The sequence below is a fragment of the Citrus sinensis genome, chromosome 4 (assembly GCF_022201045.2).
Source record: "Citrus sinensis cultivar Valencia sweet orange chromosome 4, DVS_A1.0, whole genome shotgun sequence".
Classification (NCBI taxonomy): domain Eukaryota; kingdom Viridiplantae; phylum Streptophyta; class Magnoliopsida; order Sapindales; family Rutaceae; genus Citrus; species Citrus sinensis.
In genome coordinates this window covers 2,107,828-2,126,166 of record NC_068559.1, presented here as the reverse complement: position 1 = coordinate 2,126,166, position 18,339 = coordinate 2,107,828, and the positions used below count along the sequence as shown (strand labels likewise).

Genomic DNA, 18,339 nt, shown 5'->3' with positions numbered 1-18,339 from the left:
ATTTGAAAAGATGTAATAACAGATGGATCCCTAGTAATTTTTTTTTCTTAACTTAAGAAGACAAATTTTTCTTATATATCCAATAGGTCCCTGGTCGTCAGTTATGGGGGTGACAACTATGACCGAATTACGTTGAATTTTGACCATTTGCGTCAAACACGTCCTAAAAGCATGTCGAAAAGTCGAAACTGAAATGACTGTGGTTCACGGGACTAAAACATTGGAGCAGGTCAAGGTCGACTCCGCCAAATTTTTTATTGGGGTTAAATATCATTGCGCCCCTTCATGTATCTTACAATGTTCAACTGTGTGTAAATTTTTTTTTAATAAATTACGATGGGTCGACTGGTCAGTATTTTAATTGGGAGGATGTTGATTTAGTGCGCGCCAAAGTGTGGCGAACTCTCATTGAGAGACAGCTCTGCAGCAGCGCCCAACGTCCCAGATGAAAGCTCGCCACGCACGTCACATAGCATCATAACGTGCGCGTCGTTGTGCACCAAATCACACCTCTTTATTGTATTAATGCACATATTATATCATTTATTTAGCCATTGTGTAATGATTTATCGACATGGATTTTTATTTGAAAAAAAAAATGGTTATGCAAATGGAAAATACGTTTCTTCTAATTTCTCACCACAATTTTAGTTCTGAGAAGCCTCCGCTCAGGTACGCCTACTATTCATTCAAATGTTCGTTTCCTCTTTCTAAATGATTTTCTTTAAAGTTTTTGCTGCCTATTACAAGTTTCATCATTTATGTCAGCTCTTTGGTTCAGTCTTTTGAGTAATATCGCTAACCCGCTATCCTGCACATTTCATTTTAACCTGTTGGTTATTTACTTTTAGTAGATGTTGTGTTGCATTGACCTTTAATCGTTGAATGGTTTGATTGTATCTCATTGTATACTGAATTTGAGCTCAACCCATTTCCCATTTTCGATTTTCTCGAAAGGGTGTGAATTTGATTTTAAGACAATAGGTTAGAAAGAGAGAGAGAGAGAGAACAGGCAAAACAAGGACGAGAAGCTTAAGATTTAGGAGGACGAATTTGTTAGTAGCCTCTGGGTATGTTTTAGTTAAAGCTTTATTTATATAGAGTATACTTAATTATGACATTCTATGGGACGATTAGAGGTACTGATAGTGAGTCCGCAAAATGCTTTTGCTTGGTTGCAGAATTGTATAAGATACTAGCTTCTGTTATTTATCACTTGTTATATTGCATTGTGTATTGTACATTCTGCTCGTAGGAATTTCAATCTGCAGCATCTTATGGACTTTCTGTTTCTGTGTCATCCTACCTTTTGATTGATTTCTACCAGGGTAAGTAGACTTTGTCTGTTTCTGTGCTGGAGGCCCTTAGGTACTTGAACTAAGATTTGTGTGCATGAAATCAAGGCATCCAAGATCAGGCAATAAAGATGTCTGGATTTCATGCACATGTTGGATTCCGGAATTCAAGATTTGCATGAAAGGTTGATTGTGTCATCAATCTCCTAGTTGTACAGGTTTGTCCCTTCTTTTTCCTCACTGCTGCTGGCTTCAGCACTATATCTAAGTAGAAATTTGATAGTTTATGGTGTAATCCATTTGAAGCTTTTCGAAACTCCAGATACAAGTTTTGTTAGTTCTATTTGTTTTCCTGTTTGGATTTATTTGAAATATAATAAGTTGACCCTCGAATATAAGAATGAGAAACTTTTCACTATTCTTCTAGTTATCACTGTCTCATCTCAATATACTAGGTGCTTATTATTATTCATTCTAAAGCAATAGAATTAACTAAGAAGACTGGCTTCCTCTTCTGAGGACTGAGTCAGCTCCTTGGCCCTCTGTGCTTGGAGCTTCCAATCAGTGCAAAACAGAGTAATAATCATCATGACCACACATGAAGCCTGCGCTGCTGCCAGCCCATACCACAACCCCAAAAAGCCAATTTTCAGTTCGAAAGCCATGAGAGCTGCAACTGGCAAACCAATAATGTAGAAAGCACAGAAATTTATACAAACACCAAGCTTTGGCCGGGCAGAGCCTAATAGGATTCCACATGCAGCTGTCTGAGGACAGTTGCCTAGCTCGCACAAACCCAATATTGGTAGAGCAGCTTTTGTCAAGGCAAGAACTGCTGACTCACTTGTATAAAGCTTCCCCCATGCATCTCTTACTGCAAATGCAAATGCAGAGGCCAGTACACCACCCACAAATGCCACAATGATCCCCATTATGGTAGTCCGCTGAGCACACCCTGGCTGCTCAGCCCCCAATGCTTGTCCGACAAGCGTTGATAGACCCTGGTTTAGTGAGTTGGGAAAAACATATAGCAAACCTGTAGTTTGTATGAGGATTCCCATGGCGGACACACTTGCCTGTGGATCACTAAGTAGGCCACACATTATAAGCATTATCTCGTACCACCACCACTCCAAGCAGATAGATAATAAACTTGGCAGCATTAGGGACAATAAAGACCACCAACCTTGATTGCATGAGTCAACTGCTTGCCAATCCCATGGTTTTAGTGCTGTTCTTGAGAAAATGAGATATACTAGCAAACCCAAAATTACAATAAATGTGTGCGAGGCAGCAGCCAGGGCAACTCCCCTAACCCCTAAATTTAAAACCATTGCAAGTATAATGTTGATTGCAATGTGGAAGATTAATGCAAAACTTGCTGCGATGGTGAGGGGTTTGTTTATATTTTGAGTCCTTAAAAAGATCCTCAATGGATTGAGGAGAGCCTGAGCTATTAATTCAGGGATGGAGTAGATGATATATACCTTGGCCACTGATATAATGGCTTGCTCTTGACCTAAGGAAAGAAGGATATGTTCAATGTTGACCCATAATATGGAGATCGGAAAAATTATGACTATCAGGATGGATAGTGTTCGTCTACATGCTTGGCTGAGAATTGTCCCCTTTTTGGCTCCATATGCCTGCGAGCATATGGGTTCCATGCCCATGGCTAGCCCCTTAAGAACAGAGTAACCTGTTATGTTTGCAATCCCGAGTGAGAGAGAGCCCCCAGCTAACTCAATATCCCCAAGATGTCCCAAGAAAAGCATAGAGATGATGGATTTGAACTGAAAAAGCAGCCCTGTTATTGCTACAGGGCATGCAATTTTTCTTAGCGAGTTCAGCTCCTCTGCTACCTGCATTAGATCACACATGAGATGCTAAGCAATGTAAAACACATAAAGCTGGAAAATTTAATGACTTCTTCATCATACAGTTGAGATTTTATTTACCATGACGTTGAAAGAATTACTATCACGCAACAAGATTCACGAGATTTGGCTGCCTCCAACCAAGATCCGTATTAAGAAATTAGGGATTTTTTACTTTTCCAATTAGAACCTGCTCTTGCAACCCTAAATTTAACTCGACCGAAAAGCACCAGCTATAGGAATAATGTACTTCTATAAATTAGCGAATGTGATCAGAACCAGCCATCAGATTCAGATTATATACCGTAAAGGTCGGGGGGGGGGGTGGTTTGGGGGTGGGAGTGGAAGGAGTTGTCTTCAATTATAATTTCCTAGAAGGTCCACTCGCCAAATCATGACACCAGTTACTGACACCTAGAAAAGTTGGTAATTTGTGGCAAGGTGATGGATTCTCTTCATAATTCATATTAATAACCTTACTTGTCATTTGTCACCTAGAATGTCATTACTCGTAAGAGGGTTTTTCAGGAAACTATGAAGTAATAGTTATGTACCATAAATGCCATTGTAGATATGGAGGAAGATTGGGTTTGTGAAGAATGAGAAAAAAACTGAATACTGGTTGCCAACCTGGTGACTTATATGTAATTCATACATTTCCATTTATTCATGCTACTATCAATTATTACTTGAAAACTTAGTCAGTGACACTAATACATGTTCAGACTGCTGAAGAAACCCAAAGACACAATAATCAAATTTTGTTATGGCATCAAACCTTGTCTAGGCTCATTAAACATGGCAGGATAGCCTTGGTAATTCAGTCACAGGAGTTTTAGCAACAACTGGAGTTTAGATTTTGAAATGGCTGAATAAGAGAGAGTGTGATGGTTGTTATCACAATATATACAAAATTTAATGACCCTACTGTTAATTCTATGATTTTTGAAATTTTTGGAGTCGTTCTCGACAAATCGACGGTTGTTTTACTCAGACTACACAGAAAACGACAGACTGGTTGAACTCTGTATTTTTGTTTTCTGTTTTGTGGATGCATATCTTTTTTTGGTCAACTTGGCTGCTATTTGTGGTCTTAATAAAAGTAAGATAAACACATATGCACACATGTATATTACTTTGGTCGGTATGAGAAAGTATTCCTCAGTAAAGTTAGGTCAAAGCAATCAAATGATGTTGAATAAGAAGGTTAATGTTTACTTATCAATTTTAATACGGAAGCAGTCATCTAAGAGTTCCAATATTAATATGCCTTTATAAAAGGCCAGTATTTCTTAATTGTGCTATGCCTTTCCTTAATCTATCGCTCTGTGTCATCTTTCTTAGAAACTAATATTAAGTCTTTCATGTCAGCCGTTTTTAATTGAGATGATAAAATGGCTTATGCAAAATGTCTTCAAGTTTTTGCGGGGACAAGGACAGGACACTGAAGTAGAGGAAACGGTTTAAAATGAAGCTAATCGAGAACCAGTGCAATGGAGGTTTACCTTGTTCTTCTGCAACCAGTTCAGAAATCCACTAATGGAGGTTCTCCATCCAACCATTTCCGAGTTCAATTCTGGGGATTCACTTGAAGATGGCATTGTGGAATGTCAGAAACAAGACCGGAATGGTGAAGAGAAATGGAAAAACAGAAGATTAACTTGATGATGTACTGTCTTGTTTCAGGGTCATGTATATATAGTAACACTTGCATGATAAACTTATATTTAAATTAGGAACATCCTTTGTATTTCTAAATCCATTTTGTTACCTTCAATATTATTCCAAAATTAGTCTGTGGTGTTCATTCTAACGACAAGACGGTATTACAAGACAAATTTGAACTGTTGCATCGAGTGATATAAATAGAATTTATTGAAAAAACAAGGAAAGTTCACTAGACCAGGCACTTGGTTTTTTGTCAAGGAAAATGCAGCTAGCTGGCAAGCTCCATTGAAGAGACAGAAGATTTCAATATTTAACAATTTGTTTGTCTAGAATATAAGCCAAATTTGCATCGGACGACTTGTCACTTGAGTTCAATCTAAGCATTTTTGGGTATGTGGAAGGGGCACTCAGCTACCATTAGCAACATATTCTCTTTTACCATTTTCTAATGAGGGGATTAATGGTTTCGCCTATGAACCAAAAAGGGTGGGGACGGTTCTACCCCCACAGAATTAGACCGATTTCATTTAAAATAGAAAATAAAGAAAATTCACATTATCTTTAAAAATTTAAATAGAGAAAAAAAATTTTAACACTTAATATTCTTCTTTTTTTAATTTAGGTATTTTAACCATCCTTGACCTTGAAGGTTGTTTTTAACATAATTTAATTTATTATGTTCATCCTTATCACAAAAAATGACTAAATTGTCCCAAAAAAATGTGCCATAATACAATTTTTTATTAATTTAATTGAAAATTAATAATCTCATTAGGAAATAGTACTAGTACCAATTAAGCTTCGATGAAGTTAAAATAATTTTATGATTATATATTTTTAAAAAAATGATTATTTAATTATTTAATTATCTAAATTTCTTCTTTATTCCAAATTGTTAAGAACTTATATTATCATTGTTATTTTAAAGTGGGTGGGGACGTGGAGTTTTACACATTTTTTTGAGAGAAAATATCACCACCCTTGGCCTTTCACAAATGCAAGTCCAATTCTAAGGAGCCGTTTATTTTTTGACTTAATGACTTAATTTTAATTAGTTAAGTCATTAAGTATGATTATTTTTCTAACTTAATGAAAATTTTCAGTCATTAAATCATTAATTTATTAAGCTAATTATTTTAGCTTTTTATTTAATCTAAAAAGTATGGATGATATCATTAAAAAATATTATCCAAAATATCTCTATCTAATTAATTAATTATCATCATTACCTAAATAAAACTTAACAATTAGCATTATTATCCATTTCTATATAACTTGTGATAATATATAGTGGTAGACTATATTATTTTAATCTTTTTATTTTCTTCAAATTAGCATTATTTATCTTCATAATTTTTTATGAAATTTTTCATATAAAAACATCAAAAACTAAATTAAAATTGATTAACATATATAATATAGAATATTAAAGAGTTGTATTCAATTGATTATAATTTATTATTTTATATTTATTCTTTGAGATATTTATTATTTGTTTAATATTTATAATTTACAAGAGTATAAATATAAAAATATTTACATTTCAAAGATTAAAAAAAAAAAAAAAGGCCACATAACTTAAAAGAATAACATGTGCTGGCCCAAATTGGTCTGTGTAAATTAAAAGGAGAACATGTTTTAATGAAGCAGCCATCTTATCCAACTCTGGAAATCAATTGAGACTTGTGAATTGTGTGATGGAGGAGAGATTTTACTGATCTAAATATTATAAAATACTTCTTGTAATCACAAAATTAATCACAAAAATTACGCTAATAATAATGATTATGATTATGATTATGATTATGATTATTATTATTATTATTATGCATTGAAAAGTCTATCCAAGCCTTCTTGTACACGTATTAGTCAGCTGAATGCTTGGCACTCTGTGGGCAGTGGGTTGTTTTCCCCGATACTCTCCACTATAAATTCAACACTTCGAGCTTTCTCGTCTTGGACTTAATTTAGCTCGTCTCGGTTGAATTTCGAACGATCAAGAAACGTCACCGTTTCATTCGCGATGGCTCTCCGTTCGCTCGCCACCAGAAAAGCTATAGGCTTGGGTAAATCCGTAGGATTAGGGCTACGTGGACTGCAGACGGTCACGCTGCCTGATCTTCCGTACGATTACAGCGCTTTGGAGCCGGCGATTAGCGGAGAGATTATGCAGCTTCATCACCAGAAGCATCACCAGGCTTACGTTACTAACTACAACAAGGCGGTCGAGCAGCTTTTTCAAGCTTTGAACAAAGTCGACACTTCCACCGTCGTCCAGTTGCAGGGCGCTATCAAGTTCAACGGCGGAGGTTAGATAGCTTTTTTTTATTGTTGATTTTTTTTTCACTGTATTTTAGGTATATGTTGTTGAATTATTGTATTTTAACTGAACTTGAAGAAGAAAGAACTGATTTTGATTTATTTTTATATCAATTTTATTAATTAATATTTAGTGTTAGAATGATTATTGAATTAATTTTTAGAGCATCACCAAAAATTCTAATTTTTATTTGGAAAAGTGAAAAAGGAGGTCATTTTTCAAAAGATTATATATATATATATATATATATATATATATATATATATATATATTATCTTAATCAATTTTTTTCTCTACAAAAGTAATAATAATTATAACACTTTTCTTAAATTATGAGATAAAAAAAATATAACATTAAATTAAAGGTTTCAAAAGACTCTCTGAATCACATAGTGTTTCTCTCTCTTTAATATGCACTATCTCATTTGGAGATTCTTTTAGAATTCTTTCTTGTTGATGTGGCTCTTAGAGGCACTGCATCTCAGGACTTGAGGTTTGGTGTGTTGAGATAGCTACTTTGAACAATAATGATAAAGGATATTCATAGGATAATTATCAAATGTGTGTTCATTCTCAATGTATTATCAGCAGTAAGCAAATGCATAATCTTTAAATACCAGCCAACCGTAGGTCATTAGAGAGAGTAGTGTTAGAAATACAAGTGATTGGGAAACAATCATGTTTAACGTAGTTCATTTTGTTATGAGTATTTTACTATTCAAGTTAATAAATGCTGCTTAAGAAGAGTGTTGAGAAACATAATAGTTCATATTCAATATCTATCAAATTAAAGAACAAATATCAGGCTAACAGCTACCGTTAAGCTTCCTACGATCCTCTTCAACCATGATCGCTCTTGTTTTGATATCTGTTATTGATTTGGTTCATGTCAAATGGTAATATGTCATGCAGGTCATGTCAACCACTCAATTTTCTGGAAGAATCTTGCTCCTGTTCACGTAAGTTGAACTTCTCTATAGATTGTTTTCGTAAGGCCTTTTTTAAAATCTGTTGTCTAATGTTTTAACATGCTACATTCATTATTCCAGGAAGGAGGTGGCGAGCCACCACATAGTTCCCTTGGTTGGGCTATTGACACGCATTTTGGTTCTCTGGAAGCATTGATACAAAAGATGAGTGCTGAGGGTGCAGCTTTGCAGGGCTCTGGATGGGTGGTAAGCACTGTTGTTGGTTTCAAGTCTCTACAATTGTTTCATCACTGTTGTTGGTTTCAAGTCTCTACAATTGTTTCATTCTTTATCTCTAGTCATTGCCTCTATGTGTCAGCCAATGTGCATCTTTGCATTTTATTCTTTGCTTCTTTACATGCTTCCTTTTGGCAGTGGCTTGGTTTAGATACAGAGTTTAAAAGGCTTGTGGTTGAAACTACTGCAAATCAGGTAATTTTATGAGATTCTCCAATTTGGTAAGAATTTCACAGCATTTTTTTTTAGAAGGCATTCAAGGAATGACCGTCTGAAGTTTCTAATGTTGTTCAATTTAACAGTTCCAGTTATTTCTATTGAATTTTCAAGTCAAAGTAATAGTAATGATTTTGTGCTTAGCCCTTGTTTTAAATATATATAGAAGATTCACTATCATATCAAAAGTGGTTTTTTATTCTTTCTTTTAGTAGTACATTACAATTTATTGTTATTAAAACTAAATCATTGCAACAATAGCATAGCCTGGGGGTCTATTGAGCATAGATAAAAAAATCTGTGCTGAATAAAGGCAAGATCTACCTTACACTTACAAATAGTTTCAAGGTTGGAATTTCAAGTCCATTAGGACTTGAACTCATTACCCCCATGACAGGGGATGAGGACTGACGGCCTGGGTGGCATGCCAGGAACTGTTATTTATTATTTTTTTTTTGGGGTTAAAATCACCCTAATCCCCTGAACATAATATACACATCTAAATTTTTCATGAGTTGGCGGTTGGCAGTGGCTTGACTGGTGAATTTGCTTTTGTACTTAATCTATGAACTTGTGTAATCAGTGAAAAAAAAACTTCTCTAACTGTCTAAGCAATGCATAAATTATGAACTGCTGCTGCAGGATCCACTGGTGACTAAAGCCCCAACTCTGGTTCCTTTGCTTGGTATAGATGTTTGGGAGCATGCATACTACCTACAGGTAATTTTGCAGAGTTTAATTCCCTGTACTGTGTGGTTAATTTTTTTATCTTAGAAACTTGTAGGGTATTAGCATCGGTAATGATGAGATCCATAATTCTGTTTGGTAATCTTGAGTTGAAAATGTACTAATTTAGTGTCAGCAATGATTCTTTACTTGGTTTGAGATAATTTTTCTTATTTATATGTGCAGTACAAGAATGTCAAACCAGATTATCTGAAAAACATTTGGAACGTAATGAACTGGAAGTATGCTAGTGATGTGTATCAGAAAGAATGCCCTTAAGCTTGGAGCTCTTCCTTGAGCATGGAGTTCTTTGTTTGATCTGGGTTCTCTCTTGGGTTCAAGAGGCGAATACCCTTGCAGCTTTTCACGCTGAAGTGACAATAAAACGATAATTTGCAACTGATGACAGACACCCTTTCTTTTGCAGTGAGTGTTACTTGTGTATCCCTTATGTGACATCCAAAATAATATTGGGGTTTATGCTCTTTTTGTATCTCACTATGTGCACGGATCTGTGAATATGTATGATTGGGTTTCTATTTTCTATTTGTTTAATGGCGTAACATCATCAATGCTTTGTTCAAGTCCAAGCTTGGGACCTGAATTATATAATATGTAGGCCCTGTTTGGCCGATTTGGTATTGAGGTCGAACAACCGTAGTTTAAAAGTTACAACTAAAGTGTTTGGTAAATATTAATTATTTTAATTTAAAAATTAAGCTGATTTGATTAATTATTTTTATGATAAAAAATTTATAATATTTTTATTTTTTTAAATTATTATTTAAAAATTATATTTATTATATACTATTAATTTTTATTTTATCGTTGTAGTTTTATTTCTACATCTTGACAATTTAAAAGTTCCAGCATCACAATATAGACAACTTTAACAACTTAAAAGTTGGAAATGGTATTTAAGCTTCGAATATGATAGCGTTAGACTAATACGATACATCAACAACGCATTAAGGAGTTTATTACAACTAACGCATTAACGAATCCACTTGCGGGTGTGGGTTTAGGCGTGCTCGTATTATATATAAAAAAAACAAAAAAACAAAAAAAAAAACAAAATCTCATTTTTTTTCATCATCCACCTATCGAAACAAATCTTTAACCTTTCCTTCCTTTTATCACTAACATCATCACCTAATTTATCACAACCGCTTGATACTACCATGGAGTTCACATTTGTTGCGCCTTCAACTTGCTGCATGATACCATAAGTACTAATCTACTTTCTCTACATCGTGCGATACTATAGTCATTACCTCACCGCTGTGCCTGATCTTCATCGCCTGAATCGTCAAACAACAGATTAGTGTTAAGGTTTAATTACTATATCTTAAATTAATTTGAGGTGTGATTTGAATGGCTGATTATGTTACTGATTTGATATTGATTTCTAAATTTTAAGAATTGAATCTTGTCGTTGCAAATTTTTGCTTGGTACGTAATAATTAACTTTTTATTTCGAATATCCTTCTACGTTAAGCTTTATGGACTATTTTAACTTAAGATGTGGATTTTTTTTGTCAAAGGCTTTGCAAAAGAAAACAAATTGTCAAAGAGTGCCGAGGTTGCCGTATAATCCTTTGATTCTCAAGTCAATCTTTTGAATTAAATTTTTACAAATAGAATCTAAAGAATGGATTTAAGTCGTTCTTTATAAAGAATTAATAGATGTAGGTCCCTCTTTGTAGAACCACGCCTATGGTCCTTTGTCGAAAACTCACCATTTGAATGTTTTACTTATAAATATATTCTAAGTGTTTGGTTTATTATTTGTAAATAATGGACCTAGATCATTTATTATAGAAAATTGACTTAGGTCATTTTTTACCAAAAAAAAAATGAATGTAGGTCACTCTTTGTGGAATCACGCCTTTGGCGCTTAATCGAAAACTCACCCCTTAAATATTTAGGTCATTTATTTTGTTGGGCCTATAATATTTGTAGAAAATGAATCTAAGTAATTATTTACAAAGAATGGACTTAGGTCACTTTTAATATAATCAAGCCTTTAATATTTTGTAAAAGATTCGCCCTTTAAACATTTTACTTAAAAATATTTTTTAAGTGCTAAAGTTATTTTTTATTGGGCCTATACTTATGTGGACTTTTTGGGCTTATTCTAAGTTTGATACAACAGATCTTAAGCTTGAATTAATTTAGGGAATTGATTTGAATTGTTGATTATATCCATAGTTAGACAGCAGTAACGAGATCTTTTTCATGTCTTAGTATCAAGACTTGAAAAAATAAAAAATTAAACTTAATGCTTCTCCAATTTTTTTATCATGGAGTTTAATTAAGGGGTTATGACATGTTCTGCTCAGTTCATATGGAGTTGGGCTCTATAAGAGCTTTAATGGAAGTGTTTGATCTTTTCGGGTTTTGCCTTTTGCATTTATTTGACGTTAAAAGTTGTAACATGGGTAGTTGGGCTTTGTGCTATTGGAAACCCTGGATAATTTGTCTAGATATGGATGTTCAATAATCTTACAGTTGAATTGAATTGTGTGATCCTTAAAAATATTTTCAAATGTATAATTTGGCCTGTAAAGTGTATTAGTTATAAGAAGAATTAAGGTATATTGAGAAACATATTAGCAACTAATAGATTTACTATGATCACTGCGTTGTAGACCAAGAAAGAATTATGGTTTATGGAGATGTGTTGAATATTTTTTAGGTTTTGTTTGGAACTGTGGTGATGTAACTTTTAAGTTATAGCTGTTGTAGAAAAAAAATTATAACTATCAAACAAAAGTTAATAATATATAGTAAATATAAATTTTAAATAATAATTTTGATAATATTATTAAACATATAATAAATTTTTCATTATACAAGTGAAAAATCATATCAACATAACTTAAAAGTTATAGTAGCCAGTGTTTACCAAATATTTTTATGTTATAGTTTTTAAGTTACAGCTGCCCAACTCAATTTCAAATGCATCCTTAGAGTCCTACAAAGTAGTTAAGTGAAGCTTTTCTTCTTAAATGACATGCAATCCAGAGAATTTAACTTGGGATCCGGATGCAGCTATTAGAAGTTGTGATGTTGTTAAAGGCGTAGATGTTGTGATTAGAAACTCAAGAGGAGAGTTGATGACGGGGTCAATGAATAGAATTGAATTTCTAGAGGAGATGGAATTGGCAAAGGCTAAAGCCATAAGGTTTGGAACCAATGTAGCCAAAGTTTCATGCCTGTTATGTATCTCGTAAATTTCTTTAATGAAAGATTATAAATTTCAAAAAAAAAAAAAACTCACGTAATTTTTTTTTCATTGTTGGATGAGGAGCTTAGTGCATTGTTCAATCCATTTTATTAAGGGATCAGGGTCCTAGTATGTTGTAGCATATGTAAAATTTTTATTAGCATCCTTAACGTTTAGATGACTATTTATCTATTTATTTATGTTATGATTTTTTAGAATTTATTTGATTAGATTATTTGATTGGATCTTTATTTGAAAAGGTATGCATTTGAGAAATGTTGAACAAACAAAAGTTATGCTAGAGAAAATTTTAGAAATTGTTAATTTTACATGTGTTCAAAAGAATTATGATACATTTTATATTTAGACTGAAAATAATTGATGTGAAAATTGAAAAATTCTACAATTTATAACTTCAATATTTAGTATTTTTTTAAAAAAAAGAATTTTCCCAACTTATAAGTTAAATTAATTATCTAAATAATTAATATAATTCAATGCAGTACCAAATATGAGATAAATAAAAAATAATATAATACAATATAGTACCAAATATTATACACTATTAATACAATACAACGTCAATATGATACAATTTAATGGAAGATAACAAATATTAAATAATTAACATACAATATAATGTATTAAACTTACCATTAACATTAACATAATGCAGTGTGCTAAACGCAGTGACATGACACTTAAAAGAGATAAACGCACCTTTATGACTAAGTTGTTGAAAAGTACAACTTAATTATTTGCATTAACAAGTACACAAGCTAATTTTAACCATATAAAGAAGCAGAATGGCGCGGACTAACAAGCACTTCAAGCGGAGTAGCCTTAGCAATGGTTAGGCCCATTGCCTCTCCCATGTCAACCGGTTCATCTGATGGGGTTGTAAAATCAAACCCATGCACTAATGAAGCAAGCATTAGTTGCATAACTTGGAGGCCAAATGACACTGCAGGACACATTCTTCTTCCACTGCCAAATGGTATCAATTCAAAATCTTGTCCCCCAACATCAATATCCTTATGCCTAGTAAGAAATCTTTCTGGCTGAAATTGACATGGCTCCTCCCAAACACATGGATCGCGTTGAATCTTCCAGGCGTTAACAAACAGTTGGGTGCCTGCAGGGACGTGGTAACCATTGACGATGCATTCTTCTATACACTCGTGAGGTAGTAAAAGTGGTGCAGCGGGGTATAAACGCATCGTTTCCTTGATAATGGCCTGCAAGTAAACCAAATTTCTCGCGTCCGATTCATTCACTGGCCTTTCAGTGCCAACCTGAATGTCTAATTCGTCTTGTGCCTTCTTCAGAACATCGCGATTGTTGACAAGTAAAGCAATAGCCCATGTCAACGTAACTACTGAGGTGTCTGCAGCCGCTACGATTAGAGTCTGCAAATTAAAAGCAGTAAGCAATCTGTGACATTCATATAACAATACAAACACAAACACAAAAGCTTTTCATGGGCATATAATATACCACGCATATTGCTTTAATGACAGCGTCAGCATCGCGATCAGGAAGCTGCTCTGCATTATCATCAAGCAAGGACAACAACACATACATGAAATCCTCGTCGCCCTTAGCATCACCAGAATCTCTTTTCATCTTGTGCTCATCCAACCATTCTTGCAAAATGATGTCAAAATATTTGGCTGTCTTGCTCATTAATCTCTCATAGCCGCCGATATCTAGCCATCTCAGAAAGGGCAACGCATCGGACACCACGAACTGACCAGACAAGGCAGTGAATTTTGTTATTTGCTGTTGCCAATCATTAACCTCTTGTGATTGTGAAGTGTAACGTTTTCCGGCAATTATTCTCAAAATAATGTCAAGTACTGTGCCCTCGAGCCAATGGATCATCTCTACCGAAACTACTTTACGTGAACTGCTGCTACTTATGCAATTCTTGTATAACCTCTGGATTGAAGCCTTCACTTCGGATTCACGTACATGTTTGAGCTTCTCAAGGCGACGATTTGACAGAAGCTCAATTGTGGCTATCTTACGTGACTGACGCCAGTAGTTGCCATATGGTGCGAAGCCTATGACCAAAAAGTTGTACCCCAAAAGCTCCGTGGCCATTGTTTTGGGGCGACCTGCAAAAGCTTTGTCGTTTGTGGTAAAACACTCCTTGGCAATTTCCCAGTTGCTCACCACTAAAGCTTGCTTCACTCCCAATTTCATAGTGAATATCGGTCCATATTTGTCAGCCATGTTGCCCAAAACTCTGTGAGCTGGCTCTGACCCTCGTAAGATATGTAGGTGGCCTATCAAAGGCCATGCTCCCCCTGCTTCCGGTGCTTGTTGAGCTTGCTTCTTCTTGAGTGTCCTTTTTTGCCCATTTCTTGAAATCAATAGGAAAATTGAGAGGAATATCACTAAGGCTGAAATTGCTGCAGCAACAGTTGATTCTGCTGAAAGATTATTCATGGCCATTCCCTTGCAGCTGACTCGGGGACTCTGAATGAAGAGGTTACGTCAGAGCAATGCCTACACAGTATATAGATAACATTTAAGTGTGCATGACGTACACGTAAGTTCCGCTAGCTGACAAACCTTTGCTAATCCTATGGTCAGTTTTATACATCAGGGGCCACAATGGCGAAGTTTTCGACGATGGTATATTTTTCTGATTAATCAATGACTTTATACGGCGAATTTGGTGGTTGCCAAACAATTGTGATAAACATAGTACATAGATATGATACGACTTCTCTTGTAATTTCAACCTTTAAAATGGTTGGAGAAAATGGTGGGATATGATATTTTTATGGGAGGACTTGGTAAACTTCATTTGCTCTAAATATCAGCCACAGGACGCAGCACTTGTTTTGTTTTAATTATGAAAAATTGTCTGGGATGACAAAAGTGCATGGTCCTGAATATCCGGACATGGCTAAGGTGCAGAAGCTGCAAGTAACAGCTTCGAACTTTCCCATTTCCATCACCTTGCATTGGGACCTCTTTCTCTCTCCTCTAGCACCCGTGGAAGTTCCCTATTGGCTGCTGCTACTTACAGAAGCTGTAACATAGACTTCTCCTATATCATGGGTCGGGAAGCGTAAACCAAACTGTGGTGTCGGCAACACAAATGAAAATTGATCTTCTGTCCATCAATTAAACAGTTTTATCACTTGGGTCCACTTGGCTTTTGTCATTATATAAATTCTATTAAATACCACTTTTATTTCACCCTTAGATTTTTGTCCCTTTAACTATATTACACGAAATAATAATAATAATGATTATGATGATTGTTTTGATATTTAGAAAAAGTTATTTTGAATATTGACTGTTGATATCTTATGAGTATAATAAGTTTTAAAGAAAAGATACAAATAGTTAAAAATAAAAAACTTGAGGGACTTAATATTATTCTTTTAAATAAAAATCATCAGTTTTTTTAAATAAAAAAGAATTAAATTTGAGTGATATTCGAACTTTTTTTTTTTTTGTTTAAATTCTTCATCAGCCTATTTTTCAGCCACCCCATTTTTTAAACTTATAAAACTCCTAAACTATGCCGGGCTCAAAATCTCGATAAGACTTAAGAGTATCAATCGAGCATTAGCCATTCAATTTCAATCAATTGTATGACAAAATTGGAGTCACTGGAGAGGAATCCAAGAAGCCATTGTCCAAGCATGAAAATCCAAAATCAAGTTTTCTAAAAGGGTGTTAACAAGTTCTTGGAATCTCTTGTTTGTGGTCCTTGAATCTAGACACATGATTTGAGAGATTTGGCTTTTGTAACTGAACCTAGATATGGGTTTTTTTTAACAAAAAAATATACGGTCAAATGACTCAAATACATTCAATAACTGTTTAATTGTGTTGTGAAATTCTTCCAAATTAATAATTCAATTTCAATATTCTTTTTCACTCGTGCAGCAATCTCAACTTCAGAAGGAATGATGGTTGGGCTTTAGACATGGTTGTCAAAAATTGCAAAGGGGAGATCATCACTACTTCTTTTGCTGGAGATATAGAGTTGGCAGAAGTTGAAAGAGTGTGTGTAAAAGGATTGAACTGATGATAATGGTATTTTTTTTTTAGTGTATTAAATTATCTGGTATTCGAAGATCACAGTAGGTCTCGACTAATGGTATATTATGAGTATTGAATTATGTTGAGAGATAGCAAATTATTTAAAAATTTATCATAAGTTTAACTGAGTGATGGAGGTTGGCGAAAGAAATAAAAAGAGATCAAATATAGTTATTTATTAAATTTTTAAAAATAAAAATAACTATTTACCTTTATAAAATATGATCAAATTTTAATTTTTTTAAAAATCTATCATTATCTCGTTAAGTCTCAAACGGTCCGTCCGAATTTACTTATCTATAATCATAATCCAATCCTCACCATCCAAGATAATAGGGGCAATGTGAAAATATTATAAAAAAGAGGCCTCAATTCGCAATTATGGAAAGTCACTCCTCCGTATAAAAGTGCCGCGTAACTTGTACTTTCAGAAGCCCTGCCGCACTTTGAGTCGAGCAAACAACCAAATCTCGCCTGTCGCCGCCTTCATCCCTTTAAGAAAACAGAATGGTTTGCGAAAATATTTTATCTTTCTGATTTCCAAAAATATTCTTATTGAAAAAAAAAGAATTGTTTTTATTTAATATAAATTTGATTTATTATATTTTTTTTTCTATGACAGACCTTCAAGCGCCGGAACGGCGGCCGCAACAAGCACGGCCGTGGCCACGTCAACTTCATCCGCTGCTCCAACTGCGGCAAATGCTGCCCCAAAGTATGCATTTTGTTTTGATTTTTGTATCGCTTTAATTAACTAAAATTGTATCTTTTTTATTATTATTAGTATTACATGGTTCCCTGTTTTGTTTTGGTCATTTTGATAAAAATCAAGAACATTGAGAATTTTGCCCCCCCAAATGAGGCAATTGTGTGGCATTACGGGAAAGAAGATTCATTTTTTCAGTTATTCCATATTTTTTGTAAACTTGTGTCATGATAAATTCTGCGGATGTATTGGTCAAATCATACAGTTAGACTAGACTAGAGTTGTTGTAATGATGTTAAGTTTGCATTTAAAAATTAATTTATATGCCTTTTGTTTATTGTAATTTGACACAATTTTTTTTTTTTTAATTTTGGGTTGTGAATGGATGAAAAGGACAAGGCCATCAAGAGGTTCCTTGTGAGGAACATTGTTGAGCAAGCTGCTGTCAGAGACGTGCAGGATGCCTGCATCTATGATAGTAAATATCTAGTACACATGTTATTATTTCTCTTATTTTGTAATTAATTATGTATTGTTTGAATGGGAAATAATGGGAATCTTTTATATTTGATGCAGACTATGTTCTGCCTAAGTTGTATGCAAAGATGCAGTACTGTGTCTCCTGTGCAATTCACTCGCATGTGGTGAGGGTTCGCTCGCGCACTGACCGCAGGAACCGTGAACCACCAAAGCGTTTTATGAGACGCAGGGTATCTTTTGCATGTTTCTATTGAGATTTTTTAATCAGGGTTTTGGCTAATGCTCTCTGTTCATATTGATTTTTAGAATGATTTATGGTTTATAGATGTAGGCAGATAGACCACTTACCTAGTCTGTTTTATCACAAGGATTTCCTTGCCAGTAGTAATATCCTCATTCAGCCTGTTAAAAAAGCTTACTTCTGGGTTAGCCGCAGAGAGAGGGGGGGGGGGGGGGGGGGGGAAAAAAAGGAGACAGTGTTATGTCTCTGTGTGGTAGCTTTTTCATTTGTTTTACCGGGAACTAAAAGCCCAAATTGAGGATGTT

At 34.4% G+C, this 18,339-nt stretch overlaps 3 protein-coding genes and 1 long non-coding RNA gene across 12 annotated transcripts in view; 3 read left to right on the top strand and 1 right to left on the bottom strand.

The window, feature by feature from the left end:
- Nucleotides 1–355: 355 nt before the first annotated feature.
- LOC102616045 (uncharacterized) lies at nt 356–5,017 on the top strand. Of its 5 annotated transcripts, none has more exons than XR_001508871.3 (3): nt 356–695; nt 1,328–1,513; nt 4,544–5,017. It is a non-coding gene; the product is annotated as an uncharacterized LOC102616045 (long non-coding RNA). The 5 variants fall into 5 exon arrangements; XR_371465.4 differs by having other exon boundaries at nt 357–672; XR_003066192.2 differs by having other exon boundaries at nt 370–482.
- Nucleotides 5,018–6,742: 1,725 nt separating this feature from the next.
- On the top strand, nt 6,743–9,891 carry LOC102616226 (superoxide dismutase [Mn], mitochondrial). The gene is made up of 6 exons (XM_006486115.3): nt 6,743–7,149; nt 8,073–8,119; nt 8,210–8,335; nt 8,504–8,560; nt 9,224–9,301; nt 9,494–9,891. The coding sequence occupies exons 1-6, from the start codon at nt 6,864–6,866 to the stop codon at nt 9,584–9,586; spliced, it is 687 nt and encodes a 228-aa protein (XP_006486178.1). The 5' UTR covers nt 6,743–6,863; the 3' UTR covers nt 9,587–9,891.
- A 3,261-nt stretch (nt 9,892–13,152) lies between these two features.
- On the bottom strand, nt 13,153–15,237 carry LOC102616519 (cytochrome P450 CYP82D47-like). The gene is made up of 2 exons (XM_015532647.3): nt 14,034–15,237; nt 13,153–13,945 (listed from the first exon to the last, which is right to left on the bottom strand). The coding sequence occupies exons 1-2, from the start codon at nt 14,994–14,996 to the stop codon at nt 13,322–13,324; spliced, it is 1,587 nt and encodes a 528-aa protein (XP_015388133.2). The 5' UTR covers nt 14,997–15,237; the 3' UTR covers nt 13,153–13,321.
- A 1,725-nt stretch (nt 15,238–16,962) lies between these two features.
- LOC102610929 (40S ribosomal protein S26-3-like) overlaps nt 16,963–18,339 on the top strand; it is a 35,312-nt gene continuing 33,935 nt past the window's right edge. For 2 of the 5 annotated variants that reach the window (XM_052439452.1, XM_006486448.4), the window contains exons 1-4: nt 16,964–17,117; nt 17,230–17,322; nt 17,707–17,791; nt 17,890–18,023. In XM_052439452.1, the coding sequence (XP_052295412.1) occupies nt 17,115–17,117; nt 17,230–17,322; nt 17,707–17,791; nt 17,890–18,023 (315 nt within the window). In that variant the 5' untranslated portion in view covers nt 16,964–17,114. Of the gene's footprint in view, nt 17,118–17,229; nt 17,323–17,706; nt 17,792–17,889; nt 18,024–18,339 lie in introns of all 5 variants that reach the window. The other 3 variants (XM_052439453.1, XM_052439451.1, XM_052439450.1) reach the window with 2 other exon arrangements.

Coding starts and splice junctions, on each gene's coding strand:
- LOC102616226 (XM_006486115.3), top strand. CDS start 6,864: ATGGCTCTCCGTTCGCTCGCCACCAGAAAAGCTATAGGCTTGGGTAAA. Junction 8,336..8,503: donor TGCAGGGCTCTGGATGGGTG/GTAAGCACTGTT, acceptor TCCTTTTGGCAG/TGGCTTGGTTTAGATACAGA. Junction 9,302..9,493: donor AGCATGCATACTACCTACAG/GTAATTTTGCAG, acceptor TTATATGTGCAG/TACAAGAATGTCAAACCAGA.
- LOC102616519 (XM_015532647.3), bottom strand. CDS start 14,996: ATGGCCATGAATAATCTTTCAGCAGAATCAACTGTTGCTGCAGCAATT. Junction 13,946..14,033: donor TCATTAAAGCAATATGCGTG/GTATATTATATG, acceptor TTTAATTTGCAG/ACTCTAATCGTAGCGGCTGC.